Source organism: Cherax quadricarinatus, chromosome 89 (genome assembly GCF_038502225.1).
Source record: "Cherax quadricarinatus isolate ZL_2023a chromosome 89, ASM3850222v1, whole genome shotgun sequence".
In the NCBI taxonomy this organism is placed as follows: Eukaryota; Metazoa; Arthropoda; class Malacostraca; order Decapoda; family Parastacidae; genus Cherax; species Cherax quadricarinatus.
In genome coordinates this window covers 9,723,867-9,742,494 of record NC_091380.1, presented here as the reverse complement: position 1 = coordinate 9,742,494, position 18,628 = coordinate 9,723,867, and the positions used below count along the sequence as shown (strand labels likewise).

At 40.4% G+C, this 18,628-nt stretch overlaps 1 protein-coding gene across 1 annotated transcript in view; it reads right to left on the bottom strand.

Moving 5' to 3' along the window:
* The window catches only part of LOC128697305 (uncharacterized), a 132,691-nt gene extending 114,468 nt beyond the window's left edge, over positions 1 to 18,223 (bottom strand). The window contains exons 1-5 of the mRNA XM_070104168.1: positions 18,075 to 18,223; positions 16,480 to 16,616; positions 12,560 to 12,700; positions 8,679 to 8,791; positions 1,110 to 1,274 (exon numbers count right to left, since the gene is read on the bottom strand). Of these exons, the coding sequence (XP_069960269.1) occupies positions 1,110 to 1,274; positions 8,679 to 8,791; positions 12,560 to 12,700; positions 16,480 to 16,616; positions 18,075 to 18,222 (704 nt within the window). The 5' untranslated portion in view covers position 18,223. The remainder of the gene's footprint in view (positions 1 to 1,109; positions 1,275 to 8,678; positions 8,792 to 12,559; positions 12,701 to 16,479; positions 16,617 to 18,074) is intronic.
* Between the last annotated feature and the right edge of the window lie 405 nt (positions 18,224 to 18,628).

The following is an 18,628-nucleotide window of genomic DNA, read 5'->3' as shown; positions in this document are numbered from 1 at the left end:
ACAAAGAAAACGTATATATACGTTCAGGGTGCTACACACGTGAACGTATATATACGTTTGGACCTTTTAAGGGTTAATCCGCTGGCCATCTCATACTGAGGCAGGGTGACCCAAAAACGAAAAACTTTCACCATCATTCACACTGTCTTTCCAGAGGCGAGCAGATACGACAGTTTACATGTCACTCTAAACAGCAAATATCTCAAACCCCTCCTTCAGAGTGCAAGCACTGTACTTTCCACCACCACCACCACCACCCCTCCTTTACAGTGCAGGCACTGTACTTCCCACCACCACCACCACCCCTTGCTAACCAGTACGTACTGTTATTTGCATTTTTAGATACACAAGTATACACATATGCACTGTGATATGCAAAAGTTATTATTATTATTAATATATCTTTCTCACCGTTTCACATTTTTCGTGACTTACACACACTAGACCAATTTCTCAACGATGAAATTAATGTTAACGTGAAAGGGTTAAATACCCCTGAGAACAGTTTGCCATGACCCAGGGACTTTTGTTTAACTGGTCTATTTGTTTGATAACCAAGTGTCCAGTGACTGTTTAATACAATGGCTCTCACACCAAGGTAGATTGACCCAAAAAAGAGGAAACAGTCTCAATGATGTTCACTCAATCACGATACTCCTCTGAGTGGCTGTTGTCTACCAACTTTCTAACCCGCTACAGGCAGAATGTCGCAAAATAAAAACTACTGGCCGAATGCTTGCAGTGAGCCTGTGTTAATGATAGGGAGTATTCACCTGCCCAGTGCTTGCAGTGAGCCTGTGTTAATGATAGGAAGTATTCACCTGCCCAGTGCTTGCAGTGAGCCTGTGTTAATGATAGGAAGTATTCACCTGCCCAGTGCTTGCAGTGAGCCTGTGTTAATGATAGGGAGTATTCACCTGCCCAGTGCTTGCAGTGAGCCTGTGTTAATGATAGGAAGTATTCACCTGCCCAGTGCTTGCAGTGAGCCTGTGTTAATGATAGGGAGTATTCACCTGCCCAGTGCTTGCAGTGAGCCTGTGTTAATGATAGGAAGTATTCACCTGCCCAGTGCTTGCAGTGAGCCTGTGTTAATGATAGGGAGTATTCACCTGCCTCTGGTGCGCAGGTTCTCCAGTCTCTGCGTCAACTCGTGTTTGGTGTTGTCGTAAAGCTCCCGAGCGTCTGCCTCCACTCTTCGCTGCCGCTGCTTGCCATCCAGGTCACTGTTCTGCCCGGCTTTCTTCTTCCGTAAACTTCTGCGTACCCACTTTGGTCTGGTGAGAGAAGGAAAACAGGGCTATATAAAGACCTCCATACGAATTTACTTAGTTTACCCTTCCAGTCTACTCCATGAAAAAGCACACTTAATACAGGTGCGCCTCAACTTACGATGGGGCTGCGTTCCAGCAAGCTCAACGTAAGTTGAAAATGAATATCTTCTTTCAACCAACCAGCCGTATCCCACCAAAACAGGGTGGCTCAAAAAGTTTTTCTTTAACTTTAGTAATGTATACAGGATAAAATGCTCCCAGCATTTAAGTTGCCTCTTACGACACGCACAGGTTATGGAGGAAGAATTCTCTTCTACTTACCCATGGAAATAAGAGGGAATAAACAAGAACTAGTAAGATAATAGAAGAAAACTCAGAGGAGTGTGTGTATATATATGCATGTAAATGCATGTGTAGTGTGACCTAAGTGTAATTACAAGTAGCAAGACATACCTGAAATCTTGAGTGTTTATGAGACAAAAGAAGACACCAGCAACCCTACCATCATGTAAAACAATTACAGGTTTCCGTTTTACACTCGCTCGGCAGGTCGGTAGTACCTCCCTGGGTGGTTGCTGCCTATCAACCTACTACCTAGGGAAAATGAATACAGTGGACCCCCTCATAATGATTACCTCCGAATGTGACCAATTATGTAAGTGTATTTATGTAAGTGCGTTTGTATGTGTATGTTTGGGGGTCTGAAATGGACTAATCTACTTCACAATATTTCTTATGGGAACAAATTCGGTCAGTACTGGCACCTGAACATACTTCTGGAGTGAAAAAATATCGTTAACCGGGGGTCCACTGTATATGCTAAATAAATAACTAAATAAATAAATAACTACAGTAGAACTTTCATGGCCACGGTTCAGTTATCTGCAGTTTACCTTGACCCAAAAATATTAAGGAAGTTGAAAACTGAGGATTCATTTTTTTTTTTATCTTCCGATGTCAATTTTTTTTTGTGTTCGAATAAGAGTGCACGAAACATGGTCACATAAAGTTTCATTAAAATCAATCAACAAACAAATGAATAAAAAACAATATACTGAAAACTGGATTTGGCAGCACACACACACATGCGAGCATTGTCAAAAGTCTTGGTCAGCAGTATCAGGAGGGACGGTGGTAGTGGTGGCAGTGTCATCGCCATCGTTAGTGTTCTGGGTAGGTGGTCGGATATATACACGTTTCATGCCTGTGCATCTGCACTGTTCATACATGTTCACCTGGCATTAGATTTGCATCATCAGTGAAGAAAGACGCAACTGACTTGATACCATCTGGTGTGTGTCACAAACCAGACACAGCAATGGTCCTAATATCAATCAGCGGTGGTACTGGCAGCAGCGGAGTAATGTACATTATTATTATTATTATTATTATTATTATTATTATTATCACACTGGCCGATTCCCACCAAGGCAGGGTGGCCCGAAAAAGAAAAACTTTCACCATCATTCGCTCCATCACTGTCTTGCCAGAAGGGTGCTTTACACTACAGTTTTTAAACTGCAACATTAACACCCCTCCTTCAGAGTGCAGGCACTGTACTTCCCATCTCCAGGACTCAAGTCCGGCCTGCCGGTTTCCCTGAATCCCTTCATAAATGTTACTTTGCTCACACTCCAACAGCACGTCAAGTATTAAAAACCATTTGTCTCCATTCACTCCTATCAAACACGCTCACGCATGCCTGCTGGAAGTCCAAGCCCCTCGCACACAAAACCTCCTTTACCCCCTCCCTCCAACCCTTCCTAGGCCGACCCCTACCCCGCCTTCCTTCCACTACAGACTGATACACTCGTGAAGTCATTCTGTTTCGCTCCATTCTCTCTACATGTCCGAACCACCTCAACAACCCTTCCTCAGCCCTCTGGACAACAGTTTTGGTAATCCCGCACCTCCTCCTAACTTCCAAACTACGAATTCTCTGCATTATATTCACACCACACATTGCCCTCAGACATGACATCTCCACTGCCTCCAGCCTTCTCCTCGCTGCAACATTCATCACCCACGCTTCACACCCATATAAGAGCGTTGGTAAAACTATACTCTCATACATTCCCCTCTTTGCCTCCAAGGACAAAGTTCTTTGTCTCCACAGACTCCTAAGTGCACCACTCACTCTTTTTCCCTCATCAATTCTATGATTCACCTCATCTTTCATAGACCCATCCGCTGACACGTCCACTCCCAAATATCTGAATACGTTCACCTCCTCCATACTCTCTCCCTCCAATCTGATATTCAATCTTTCATCACCTAATCTTTTTGTTATCCTTATAACCTTACTCTTTCCTGTATTCACCTTTAATTTTCTTCTTTTGCACACCCTACCAAATTCATCCACCAATCTCTGCAGCTTCTCTTCAGAATCTCCCAAGAGCACAGTGTCATCAGCAAAGAGCAGCTGTGACAACTCCCACTTTGTGTGTGATTCTTTATCTTTTAACTCCACGCCTCTTGCCAAGACCCTCGCATTTACTTCTCTTACAACCCCATCTATAAATATATTAAACAACCACGGTGACATCACACATCCTTGTCTAAGGCCTACTTTTACTGGGAAAAAATTTCCCTCTTTCCTACATACTCTAACTTGAGCCTCACTATCCTCGTAAAAACTCTTCACTGCTTTCAGTAACCTACCTCCTACACCATACACTTGCAACATCTGCCACATTGCCCCCCTATCCACCCTGTCATACGCCTTTTCCAAATCCATAAATGCCACAAAGACCTCTTTAGCCTTATCTAAATACTGTTCACTTATATGTTTCACTGTAAACACCTGGTCCACACACCCCCTACCTTTCCTAAAGCCTCCTTGTTCATCTGCTATCCTATTCTCCGTCTTACTCTTAATTCTTTCAATTATAACTCTACCATACACTTTACCAGGTACACTCAACAGACTTATCCCCCTATAATTTTTGCACTCTCTTTTATCCCCTTTGCCTTTATACAAAGGAACTATGCATGCTCTCTGCCAATCCCTAGGTACCTTACCCTCTTCCATACATTTATTAAATAATTGCACCAACCACTCCAAAACTATATCCCCACCTGCTTTTAACATTTCTATCTTTATCCCATCAATCCCGGCTGTACATATTTTATTATTATTTAATATTAGTAATGTCTTATTTTGCCTAATTTATCAATTAAATTATCATAGGTATGTACATAACAAAAAATGACTTGTATATAGGGTTCACTACTATCCGTGGTTTCAGGTATCCATTGATGGTCTTGGAATGCATCCCCTGCAAATACGGGGGAACTACCGTACTATCACTGAATAAGGAAATAAACAGATAATTCCTATAACTATATACCAGTATTGAAAATTAAAAAAAAAAATGTATACAAATTATGGACTTGTTGCCTTCATGCTGGATAATTATCTCAAGTTTTATCTCCAAAATAACTGCTTTTGCACTATCAAAAAGTCAAAACAAAGCAAGTCGAACCATCGCAAGTTGAGGAACACTTGTACTGTTATATTCATTAGGAGGAGGCACTAAACCTGTAAGGGTTATACAGTACCTGAGGACTGGGAGATAACCAAGCTTGATCTGAGAAATTAAGAGCATCTGAATTCCCCAGATGAAGAGCCCTCTTCAAGTGACCCGAAGAAGAAACACTTTCATCACCATTCACTCCATCACTGTCTTGCCAGAGGCATGCCTACACTACAGTTAAAAATGGCAACATTATCATATTTTTAATTTAATTTAAATATTCTGTACTGACTGAGAGACAAGAGCACTACTCAGAACCGCCAGCATTCACAACAACAAACAACAGTTTCATTCATTCACTCTTGTTGTAAACAGCGTAAAAAGTGATAAGACACATGAAAAGCAGGGGCGCTACACGCACGCTAAGAAACAACATGACTTAAGAAATCGTAATGACACGATTGCAAACAAACCATACCCCCGGCCGGGATTGAACCCGCGGTCATAGTCTCAAAACTCCAGCCCGTCGCGTTAGCCACTAGACCAGCTAGCCACAATAAGATTCATCCAACTAGGTGAAGGGACTTGAGCTAGAGTTCGTCACGGCCACGCTAGCTGGAGATTCGTCTGTAAAAACTTGCATTTGTGGTCACAGAGGTGCCTGTGCTAACATTCCTATGGTGTAGAAATATACCTAGTTGGATGAATCTTATTGTGGCTAGCTGGTCTAGTGGCTAACGCAACGGGCTGGAGTTTTGAGACTCTATGACCGCAGGTTCAATCCCGGCCGGGGGTATGGTAAGAAACAACATGTTAAGTGTCAGGTGCCTATTATGCCTAGGCATAATCAAGGCTCTCTTTGCATTGCAACCCACTATTGTAAATATAAAATCTCAATGTACTGTTTGCAAAGACACAAAATAAAGAAATAAATAAAAATAAGATTTTTCAACTGCCTCCCAGCATACATAAGGAAGATTACCAACAGACCCCTGGCTGTCTTCAAGAAGGCACTGGACAGGCACCTAAAGTCAGTACCTGATCAGCCAGGTTGTAGTTTGTATGCTGGTTTACCTGCGGCCAGCAGTAACAGCCTGGCTGATCAGACCCTGATCCACCATAAGGCCTGGTCTGGGACTGGGTTGTGGGGGCGTTGACCACCGAAACCCTCTCCAAGTATGTGCAACAGTTCGGTATCTTTATTCCAAAATGTTTCACCTACACAGTAGGCTCCTTCAGCTGAGTACCTTTCACCTACCGTGTAGGTGAAAGGTACTTATCAACATGTCGGTATTGTATACTACCAGATTCACAGACTAGAAAGTGACAAGAAAGAACATTATCTTTCTTTCCATTCCTTGTTCTTGTTGTTCCACAAGTGTGTAGACATACAGTGGTATGTAGAGTTTTGACCATAATTTCATTCCAGAAGGCTGTTCAAGTCCCGTTACCAAACGAATTTGTTCCCATAAGGAATAATGTAAATTAGATTAGTCCATTTCAGACCCCCAAAAATACACTTACAAAAGCACTTACAAAACTACACTAACGTAATTGTTGGAGTTGGGAGCAGTTCGACACTCGAGGTACCACTGTACAGTGGACCCCCGGTTAACGATATTTTTTCACTCCAGAAGTATGTTCAGGTGCCAGTACTGACCGAATTTTTTCCCATAAGAAATATTGTGAAGTAGATTAGTCCATTTCAGACCCCCAAACATACACGTGCAAACGCACTTACATAAATACACTTACATAATTGGTCGCATTCGGAGGTAATCGTTATGCGGGGATCCACTGTACTTGAGGTGGCTCTTATCAGTCAAAATAGCTGACCACGACTTCTGTCTTCACTACATCATAAACTTTACATAATTTTCTCTTCTGGTAACCTTTCCACACTATTATCAATCACCAACATATAAGTACAATAATTATATTATTATTATTATAATTATGTGGAGTGCTAAACCCAAAGGGATTATACAGCACCTGTGGGGGGGGGGGAGTAGAAGGTATTCAGGCTTAATTCAGGGAATTGGAGCACAGATCCAATTCCCTAGATCAAGAGCCCCTCACCAGCATCAATGAACGTCCCCAGAGGGGACAACAATTAAATAAATGCAGCTAGGGTAGGTAAATGACTATTTAAGGCACAAGAATATATAATTGTGTGAGTAACCTACCAGCCATAACCTCCACCACCATCAACATCTACTTTAACCATAATTTCAATCACAATTTTCTTAGAAATTATGAGTTTCAAGTTTGTCTCTTTGACACCAGCATCACTTTTAATCCTCTTAGGTACTACAATTAATAGCCATAGAGGAAGTAAGCTGATTTCTTTTATAACACATCAGCTGTTTCCTATCAAGGCAGGGTGACCCATAAAAAAAAGAAACACTTTCATCATCATTCACTCCATCACTGTCTTGCCAGAGCCGTGCCATGTCACGCATAAACTAAATAATGTAGATCTTAATATTACTGACTACGAAAAGAATTTAGGAGTTCTGGTTAGCAGTAATCTGAAACCAAGACAACAGTGCATAGGTGTTTGCAATGAAGCGAATAGAATTCTTGGTTTCATATCAAAAAGAATAAATAATATTAGTCCTCAGGTCGTTCAACTCCATATATCATTGGTTAGGCTTCGTTTAGATTTTGCTGCACGGTTCTGGTCACCGTATTACAGAATGGATATAAATGCACTGAAAAACGTACAGAAGAGGATGACAAAGTTGATCCCGTGTATCAGAAATCTTCCCTATGAGGATAGACAGAGGGACCTAAATCTGCACTCTCTTGAAGGGCATAGAATTTGGGGGGATATGACTGAGGTGTATAAATGGAAAACAGGAATAAAGGTAATGTAAATAGCATGCTAAAAATATCTAGCCAAGACAGGACTCGCAGCAATGGTTTCAAGTTGGTACAATTCAGATTCAGGAAGGATATAGGAAAGTACTGGTTTGGTAATAGAGTTGTGGGTAAGTGGAACAAACTCCCGAGTACCATCATAGAAGCTAAGACATTGTGTAGTTTTAAAAATAGGTTAGATAAATACACGAGTGGGTGTGGGTGGATGCGAGTTGGACCTAAATAGTTTGTACAAGAGGGTCTGATGCTGTGCTCCTTCCTTAAGTGGATGTGCCCTGACCTGACCAGGTTGGGTCATTGGCTTAAGCCGGTAATAGACTTGGACCTGCCTTGCATGGGCCAGTAGGCCTGCTGCAGTGTTCCTTCTTTTTTATGTTCTTATACTACAGTTAAAAAACTGCAACATATATCCACATCTCCTTCAGAGTGCAAGCACTGTACTTCCCTCCACCAGGACTCAAGTCTGGCTAACCGGTTTCCCTGAATCCCTTCATAAATGTTACTTTGCTCACACTCCAACCGCTGGTGATGATATGAATGAAAATAGAGATAACCACAGACACTATTGTATACTGTGTCCAGAGACTGATGACTAAAGAACAACAAGGTACAATACCATGACTGGAAAAATATATAAATATCCAAAACACAGGAGAGAGAATCTTACGACTTGGTAAATAGTCAAAGTCAGACCAAAACATCATTGTAAGCCCCTCTCCCCTGTGTGCAGTTTATCTGTGTACTGATGACTAGTTTGTTTATGTCAAGCAGTGATGCTAGGCCTCCCCCACACCAAAATAAAAAAAAATGGCCTTGGCCAAGGAAAGAAGGGTCACACCATAATGACAATGGACACCACCTGTTCTACCCTGATGTGACTTAGCGGTAATGGTGCGTTACAACTGGAAATAGAGTGAACTGAAATTGCAGAATAATGAAAACTTAAGCTGGATCACGTGACTTATGAGTACTTACTGTATTTAATGCTATTTAACGAGTGTAAGTGAACATAAACGAGAAAGGATATAACAATTCTGCAAATACCTACCTGCAGAGAGTGCCATCTGGTGGCATATGAGTCAGATTCTCTGTTGATCTTGAAGTGATCAGATGTCTAACATCGACAGGACTGAGGAGTCGGGGGGAACTCCAGGGCGAACACTGAAATTAAAACCATAAATACAGATACTAATTTAAAAAGAGAAACTTTAGTTATTCTTTTTGGGTCATCCCACCTTGGTGAGATACGGCCGGTGTGTTGAAAGTAGAAATACAGATACAGGAGGGCCCCACTTTACAGCACTTTGCTTTACGGCATTTTGTTAATACAGAGGTTTTCAGTCATACCTATTCTTCCTTTATTCAGACTTCTTACAATAAATATATTCACCATGCCCTAAAAGCTAAGGCTGAAAATATTTTAAGGTAAGTAATGTGTGTACTGTATATATATTTTTTAGGCCTAGCACTGTTGTTCACTTAATATATGATAGTGTAAACATGTTACCAGGCTTTTATATGTAGTTGAAAGTTAAAAAAGGCTATATTTCACTTTACAGCAGTAGCCCGGAACCTAACCTGGTGTATAAGTGGGGCCCTACAGTAGCTCAGAATCTAACCTACTGTATAAGCAGGGCCCTACAGTAGCTCAGAATCTAACCTACTGTATAAGCGGAGCCCTACAGTAGCTCAAAGCCTAACCTACTGTATAAGCAGGGCCCCTACAGTAGCTCAGAACCTAACCTACTGTATAAGCGGAGCCCTACAGTAGCTCAAAGCCTAACCTACTGTATAAGCAGGGCCCTACAGTAGCTCAGAACCTAACCTACTGTATAAGCAGAGCCCTACAGTAGCTCCAAGCCTAACCTACTGTATAAGCAGGGCCCCTACAGTAGCTCAGAACCTAACCTGCTGAATAGCTATTTTGCTAGTATTTCTTCTATTCTATTGACCGAGTACAAGAAACTGTCCATTTACCTATTTCAACTCCCCAGTAAAGTGATCAGAAATCAGTAATTTGGCCAATTCAAAAACAGGGTCCAGAATAAACAATGTAGACATTCCTGGCAATAAACAAACATTTCCTCTGTGTCTTAGTCACATCTCTAGGCCTCTCTTATATTACTCTTGCTTTCCATTTTGAATTTTTATTCAAACAAAAAAATAGAAGATTTACTGTTATGCAGACTACTGCATTATTGTAATAACTGTGTAAATAATGTGAGTGCATTGCTAAATCAGTTGGATGTGTATTGGACACCTGGAGTTTACCTGGAGAGAGTTCTGGGGGTCAACGCCCCCGCGGCCCGGTCTGTGACCAGGCCTCCTGGTGGATCAGAGCCTGATCAACCAGGCTGTTGCTGCTGGCTGCACGCAAACCAACGTACGAGCCACAGCCCGGCTGATCAGGAACTGACAAGTGAAGTAATTTGTGTATCCTGGAATATCGGCAAAAAGCAAACATTCCTGCTACTTTGAGCTCAATTTCAAGCTATTTACACTCCTAAAACCAATCAAAATCATCTCTATGTCCGTAATATATCTTCCATTCTATCAAATGAGACAAGAAACTGAGAATATAATAAAAACCATCATATGAAAATACACCGCAAAGTCGCTGTTGTAAACCAAAAACATGGTTGCAGTTTTTTCTCATTATGCAGTGTGTCCTGCAGGATTTTTTTATGTGGTGCACACTTACCACATATATCCATTCTCTCATATCTAGGGCAAAATTTACCACTCACAGCTTATCTGAGTGAGCTGAGCTCATGTTAGTAGTGTTATTGAATTTCTATGTAATGTAGTTGTGTAGTATATGTAGTAAGTACTAGCTATATTATATATAAGATCCCTGTTGAGTTAGGCTCTCTGGCTAGCTGTGACGTCACAGCTAGCCAGAGAGCCTAACTCAACAGGGATCTTATATACAGTGGTACCTCAGGATACGAACGGCTCAAAACGCCAACAATTATGTAAGTGTATTTATGTAAGTGCTTTTGTAAGTGTATTTTTGGGGGTCTGAAACGGATTAATCTAATTTACATTATTCCTCATGGGAACAAATCTGTTTGGTATCGGTACTCAAACAGCCTTCTGGAACAAATTAAGTTCGTATCCCGAGGTACCGCTGTATATTAAAAAAAAATCCATCCTGGAGGTTTATTTCATTTTGAATTTTATAATACACTACAAATACAATGGATATTTTTACAATGTGAATGGGTCCTCTTCAGCAGATCTGCTGAAGAGGACCCCAAAAGGTTGAAATATAGAAATTAATTAATCTCCTGAGTGTCTCCCTCCACGTGCATTATTACTGAGCATACAGTAACAATCTACAACACACAAGGAATTACTGATAGAAATAGGATACCTAACAGTTATTTTTATTAACACATTGGCCGTTTCCCACCAAGGCAGGGCGACCCGAAAAAGAAGAAGCACTTTCATCATCACTCACTCTATCACTGTCTTGGCCAGAGGCGTGCCTACATTACAGTTAACCCTTAAACGGTCCAAACGTATATATACGTTCACTCGCATAGCGCCCCAAATTTTTTGAGGAAAAAAGAAATCTTTTCTTTTAAAAGGAAAAAAGAGCATATGGTACCCAGGCATCCCCAATTATTTTAATATGGAACACAGTGAGTGCACACACCCATTCTCTCATGTCTAGGTGACTCAGGCTTATTGTGGCAATGTTGAATGAATGACAAAGAAAACGTATACATGTATATACGTTTGGGGCGCTACGCGCGTGAACGTATATATACACGTTTGGACTGTTGAAGGGTTAAAAAAAAGAAAACTGCAACATATCAACACCCCTCTATCTAACATTGAGTCCGCATAATGCACACCTAAATGGTAGTACAGCCTCTCCTCACTTAATGATGGAGTTCTGTTCCTAAGACCACGTCGGTAAACGAATTCATCACTAAGTGAGGAGCATACTAGACCCTCAGCTAACGATATTAATTAGTACCTGAGAACGAATATCGTTAGGCGAGTTTTTTAGCGTTAGCTGAGGCAAAAGTTAGCGTTAAAATGTATCGTAAGGCGAATTTAACGTTATGCAATGCGTTCGTTAGGCGAGGGTCCACTGTGTAATGGTACTGAGTTTGTGTCCATCATCCTTGATATTGTTTTAATGTTGCCTCTGTACCATTTATAACATTTCTGGTATATTTTTAAATGTTTATACAGTAGTGTACTGTATATTGTAATAAACAGAATAGAAAACATCAGCTCTAAGATACATTATTTAAGTATACATACTGGTCAGAGAGCCCATCATAAGTCCGAGTCGTCAGTAAACGAGTAGTACATCGCTAAGTGAGGAGAAGCTGTACTCTAAGTCATTTTTATGGTCTATACTTAGTATGTTTGAACTGGTTAGCCGAACAATGGATTCTCGTTAAAATATCCAATACAATGTTTACCTGACACTGCTGACAACTTGTAACGCTAAAAATTGTAGAACCATCCCATGTAATCCTGATGTATTTTAAAGAAAGAAAATCTTTATCCCTAAAGCAAGTTTGCAAAACAGCGAGAGAGACCTGCAGCTGATATTTATATCTACTCTTTTCCTACCAAGGAAGGGTGATCCAAAAAAGAAGAAAGACTTTCATCATCACTCACTCCATTGCTGTCTTGCCAGAGGTATGTCAGTACTACAGTTTATATGTACTATGTTCATATGCATTGCTTTTTTTAACACACCGACCATATCCCACCAAAGCAAGGTGACCTAAATCCAGTAGGTGTTACTAGCCCCTTGCTCCCGGCATTTTAGTCACCTCTTACAACACACACGACTAATGGAGGAAGAATTCAATCACACTTTTCCATGGAGATATTACTGTTATATGTATAATTAAGGCTAATCAAGTTTTAAAATCAAACGTGTACCTGTGTTCCCACCTGTAAGCTCTTAGGATCGTGGATAGCACAGTTGCGAGAGACTGCTTGACCAGAATGACCAGCATGGCCATTACCTGCCTGGATAGCTATGAACGTATCGGCAAACTGTCGTGCCTTAAGGTTCAGCTCACGAATTCTTTCCTGAAATGAAAACTATTATTAAGTGACCTTTCACATATTCTGAAAAAATGAATTACAGTGGAACCTCTACTTGCGAGTTTAATCCGTTCCATGACTTTGCTCGCAACTGGATTTGCTCGTTTGCAGAGTCAATTTTCCTCATTTAAATTAACTGAAATGCAATTAATCCGTTCCAGTGGAATTCTGTAATTCAATAATTTTGCTAATATCAACTCTACTGCTTATTTATCTATCTCACTTCATCTAATATGACATAATAAGCAATATAAATAACACAGAAACCTGATATATACCCTAAAATGAATAAAATATGTCATTCATGTAGTGGTATGGGCGGTGTCGGCGGTGGACGAGTTTGTCTGGAGACCGGGCAAAATACTTCATGAATAATTTCGCTAATATCATCTATATGGCTTATTTATATATCACAGTTCATCTAATATGACATAACAAACAATATAAATAACATAGAAACATGATATATACTCTAGAATGAATAAAATGTGTCATTATGTAACAGGTGGAGGCGGCCACAACCGCTCCCTCTTTGTTGTGGTAAACACTGCCATCTAGTGATGGCCTTTTGAAGCTTCTATTATTATAATTATTATATGTAGCACATTATTATATATGTATTATTATTATACATATATTATTATTATTATGATTATTATTGTATTATACATTATACATACTATTATTATTATATGTATTATTATTATACATATTATTATACATATTATTATTATTATTATTATTATTATATAAATAATTTGTAATTTTTATTCACACAAAAAATATAAGATTTACCATTATTCCTTAATGCAATAATTGTATAAATAATGTCAACCCATTCACGACTGCATATTGGAATGGACAGTGACGTCATTTGTTTACTCTGAAACAGCCAAGCAATGGACCATTTCTCCTAGGTTGAGCTCTATTTCAAGGCACTTTTCATCGTGAAAGCAATTAAAATCATATCTATTTCTGTAATATATCTCCATTCTATCAAACGAGACCAAAAAAATGAGAATACAACCATAAAAACCATTCAAAATTACCGCAAAGGGGCGGCTAATTGTTGAGAAGTGAACTCCGTTATTTATGCTTAGAGTTCTTTCATTTTTGGTATATGTTAAGAAGCGTCTTCCTATCATACATTGCCCAAGTTTCAATAAGATAGTCCAATAAACAAATGAGATACAATTCCCGAGATCAAGAGCAAGAGTCCCTCAACAGTGTCAAGGAACCTGCCTTCAGGTCTGCTCGCTTGTGGAAATTTTGCTCGCTTATGGAAGCAAAAAATCGATCCATCGAATGCTCATATTTGGAAAAACTCGCACATGGACGCGCTCGCAAGTAGAGGTTCCACTGTATTTATAAACGTGTTCAGATATCTGGGAGTGAACTTGTCAGCAGATGGGCCTATGAAAAATGAGGTGACCCATAGAACTGACAAGGAAAAAAAGGCGAGTGGTGCACTGAGGAGTCTCTGGAGACACAGAATGTTATCCAGAGGTAGTGGAGATGATGTGTCTGAGGGCAGTGTGTAGTGTGAATATTATGCAGAGAATCCATAGCTTAGAGATTAAGAGGTGGAGGTTCTAAAAGTATTATCCAGAGGGCTAAGGAGGGGTTGTTGAGGTGGTTCAGACAATTAGAGAAGAGGAAACAAAATGACTTGGAAGGTGTGTAAATCTGTAGCGGAGGGAAGGCGGGGTAGGGGTCGGCCTAGGAAAGGTTAGAGGGAAGGGGTAAAGGTGGTGTGCGTGATAGGAGCAAGTGGAGGGAAATGGCTTTTATGACTTGACGTGCTGTTGGAATATGAGCAATGTAACATTTATGAAGGGATTCAAGGAAACCAGTTAGCCAGAAAGTCCTGGAGGTGGAAAGTACAGTGTCTGCACTCTGAAGGAGGGGTGGATAAGATAAGATAAGATTTCGTTCGGATTTTTAACCCCGGAGGGTTAGCCACCCAGGATAACCCAAGAAAGTCAGTGCGTCATCGAGGACTGTCTAACTTATTTCCATTGGGGTCCTTTAATCTTGTCCCCCAGGATGCGACCCACACCAGTCGACTAACACCCAGGTACCTATTTGCTGCTAGGTGAACAGGACAACAGGTGTAAGGAAACATGGCGAAATGTTTCCACCCGCCGGGAATCGAACCCGGGTCCTCCGTGTGTGAAGCGGGAGCTTTAGCCACCAGGCCACCGGTTGCAGTTTTATTACTGTAGTGTAGAAGTGACAATGGCAAGACAGGGATGAAGTGAGTGATAATGAAAATGTTTCTTCTTTTCCAGGTCACCATGACTCAGTGGCAAACAGTCCATGTATTGAAAATATCATTAACAGAGTTCAATTTTTTTAACACTGGTCATCTCTCACGGAGGCAAGGTGACCCAACAAAGGTGAAAACACGTTTTCACTGTCACTCATTCAATCACTATCTTGCGAGAAGCATGATGACCTCAGAGTTCAGATGACCCTCTGAACTACAACATCCTCACCCCTCCTTCAGAGTGCAGGCACTGTACTTCCCACCACCACCCCTCCTTCAGAGTGCAGGCACTGCACTTCCCACCACCACCACCCCTCCTTCAGAGTGCAGACACTGTACTTCCCACCACCACCCCTCCTTCAGAGTGCAGGCACTGTACTTCCCACCACCACCACCCCTCCTTCAGAGTGCAGACACTGTACTTCCCACCACCACCCCTCCTTCAGAATGCAGGCACTGTACTTCCCACCTCCACCCCTCCTTCAGAGTGCAGGCACTGTACTTCCCACCACCACCACCCATCCTTCAGAGTGCAGGCACTGTACTTCCCACCACCACCCCTCCTTCAGAGTGCAGGCACTGTACTTCCCACCACCACCCCTCCTTCAGAGTGCAGACAGGACTCAAATCAAATCAAATCAAGCTAACCAGTTTTTCTAAATCCTTTAACAAGCATTACCAATCTTGCACTCAAACAGCAAATCAAATCACAAAACCACTTGCCTCCACTCACGCATATTTAACATGTTCACACAAGGCTGTTGAATGTCCAATCCCCTGGCAATCAAATCCTGTTACAAAACAATCAAATTTCCCTAGGATAACCCCAACTCCTCCTTCCCTCCACCCCAGATTTACCGTATTTTCCGGCATGTGAGGCAAACACGTAGGGGCACAATGTTTCCGAGCAGGTGTAATGTAACGTTAGTAAGTAACTGGGGGTAAAAATGTGCACCTCATACACTAAGTCCTCAATTTACAAACGCATTGGGGGCCTTCTGAATTATGTATAATATTCACATTGGGAATCTTCTGTTTTACTTGGAGGATACCTGGAGAGGGTTTCAGGGGTCGACACCCCTGTGGCCTGGTCTATGACCAGGCCTCATGGTGGATCAGAGCCTGATCAACCAGGCTGTTATTGTTGGCCGCACGTAAAGCGATATACGAACCACAGCCCGGCTGATCAGGTACTGACTTTAGGTGCCTGTCCAGAGCCTTCTTGAAGACAACCAGGGGTCTATTGGTAATCCCCCTTATGTATGCTGGGAGGCAGTTGAACAGTCTTGGGCCACTGACACTTATTATGTTGGCTCTTATTGTGTTTGTGTATAATAATGATTTAATAATGATCTTATATACAATATGTAATGATATAATAATGATATTACGTATATGCAATATAGAAGATTCTCAATGTGGTCTTAAATTGTAAACTTACTGTATACCGGAAAATACAATACATGCCCTAGTCGTGGTGGCAAAGTCTCCAAACCTGAACCGTCTTGGGGCGTATGATGAGCTTTCCGGTGGTTCCGCTGACGTCCAGGTTGCCCAAGAGAGCATCTGTCTGCGTGGTCTGTGACAACCTCCGGAACACCACTCTTGACACCTCCGTCTCTTCTTCATCACCTGATTAATGGTACATTAAATGTGATTATTTACGTACAGGTATACAGAAGTGCAGTTACCATACACAGCTTAACATACAGGTGCTCCCTGACTTACAATATTCTCACTTTACAATGGTGTAAAAGTAATTACAATGGTACCTTCAGTTTCGTACAGTTCCCAACTCAAACAATTATGTAAGTGTATTTTTGTAAGTGTATTTTTGTAAGTGTTTTTTGTAAGTGTATTTTTGTAAGTGTTTTTTGTAAGTGTATTTTTGTAAGTGTTTTTTGTAAGTATTTTTGTAAGTGTATTTTTGTAAGTGTTTTTTGTAAGTGTATTTTTGTAAGTGTTTTTTGTAAGTGTATTTTTGTAAGTGTTTTTTGTAAGTATTTTTGTAAGTGTATTTTTGTAAGTGTTTTTTGTAAGTGTATTTTTGTAAGTGTTTTTTGTAAGTGTATTTTTGGAGTCTGAAACAGATTAATCTAATTTGCATTATTCCTTATGGGAACAAATTCGTTCGGTATCGGCACTCGAACAGCCTTCTGGAATGAATTAAGTTCGTAACTCAAGGTACCACTGTACTTGGAAGATGAAACTTGAGATAATTACCCAACATTAAGGCAACACGTCTGTAACTTGTATTCATTTACTTGTCGATACCGGTATTTAGTTACAGTAATTATTTGTTTATTTACTTATCGAGTGACAGCAGTTATTTATTTAGCGTACGTTCATTTTCATCTTACGACATTTTTGACTTACGACGGGTTCGTTGAATCGTAACCCCATTAGAGGTTAAGTTTACCTGGAGAACTTAGGCAGCGCAAGTGTGTGTATATTACCCACAATGGAAATAAGCGACTTATTTCCATCGTGATCCTGGTAATATCTTATTATTTAAAGCCGGACTGTAAATTACGGTAGAAATAAGTCGTAATTATGACCCTGAAAACTAAAATATTAAAAACAAGAATTAAACCAAATAATTTTGTTAATGTGGATAAATATTAATAATTTTTTATCAAAGACTTTATACATGGCAGAATATTAGAGATAATATTGAGTAATAACATAATATGTATTAATTTAATATTACGAAGCTGGTTATTGGTAATTGTTATATAAAAAGTTTTATTCAATTTATGGGTTGTCAGGGTATAAAATGATGGTAATAGTATCTTAAATGAGGTAAATATTGGCAAAATATTAAGTTAAGGTTGAAATATATGGTAAAGATGGAGCTCTTGGGCCCCAGAGCCACTCCCAGTCATCACATATACAACATTATCTACGTTAATAATGTACTTATGCTGGGTTTTATTGATGATTATAATACCACTGCGGTAAATAATGTTGTACATGAAGCAAATAAGGTGAAAGTTGTGATAATTATTAAGAAATCAGATAAAACATGGTGGGAGAGCCACTCCCACAGCCACCATAACATGTCATTATCTCCTGTAATATATAACTCACGCAGCTGGTGTCTGCGTGCCAACTTCCTGCAGAAGGCAGTCTTGGCGTAGGAGTAACCCACGTAGGCGAAACCAGCGAAGACAGCAGAGCAGAGAGCTACTTTGTTCAAGGTTCTGTCCTGCAGTGAACCTCCTCCAGCAGACGACATCTTCCCCATCACTACCAACATTTTATTCCCAGGAGCAACAACAATATTTTATCCCCAGGAGCAACAACAATATTTTATCCCCAGGAGCAACAACAATATTTTATCCCCAGGAGCAACAACAATATTTTATCCCCAGGAGCATCAACAATATTTTATACCCAGGACCAACAACAATATTTTATACCCAGGACCAACAACAATATTTTATACCCAGGACCAACAACAATATTTTATTCCCAGGATCAACAACAATATTTTATCCTCAGGATCAACAATATTTTATCCCAGGATGAACAACAATATTTTATCCCCAGGACCAACAACAACATTTTATCCCCAGTATGTAGCAGTATATATGTATAGAATTTAGGATAACTCAAAAAAGTCAGTCACTTATTTCCACTGT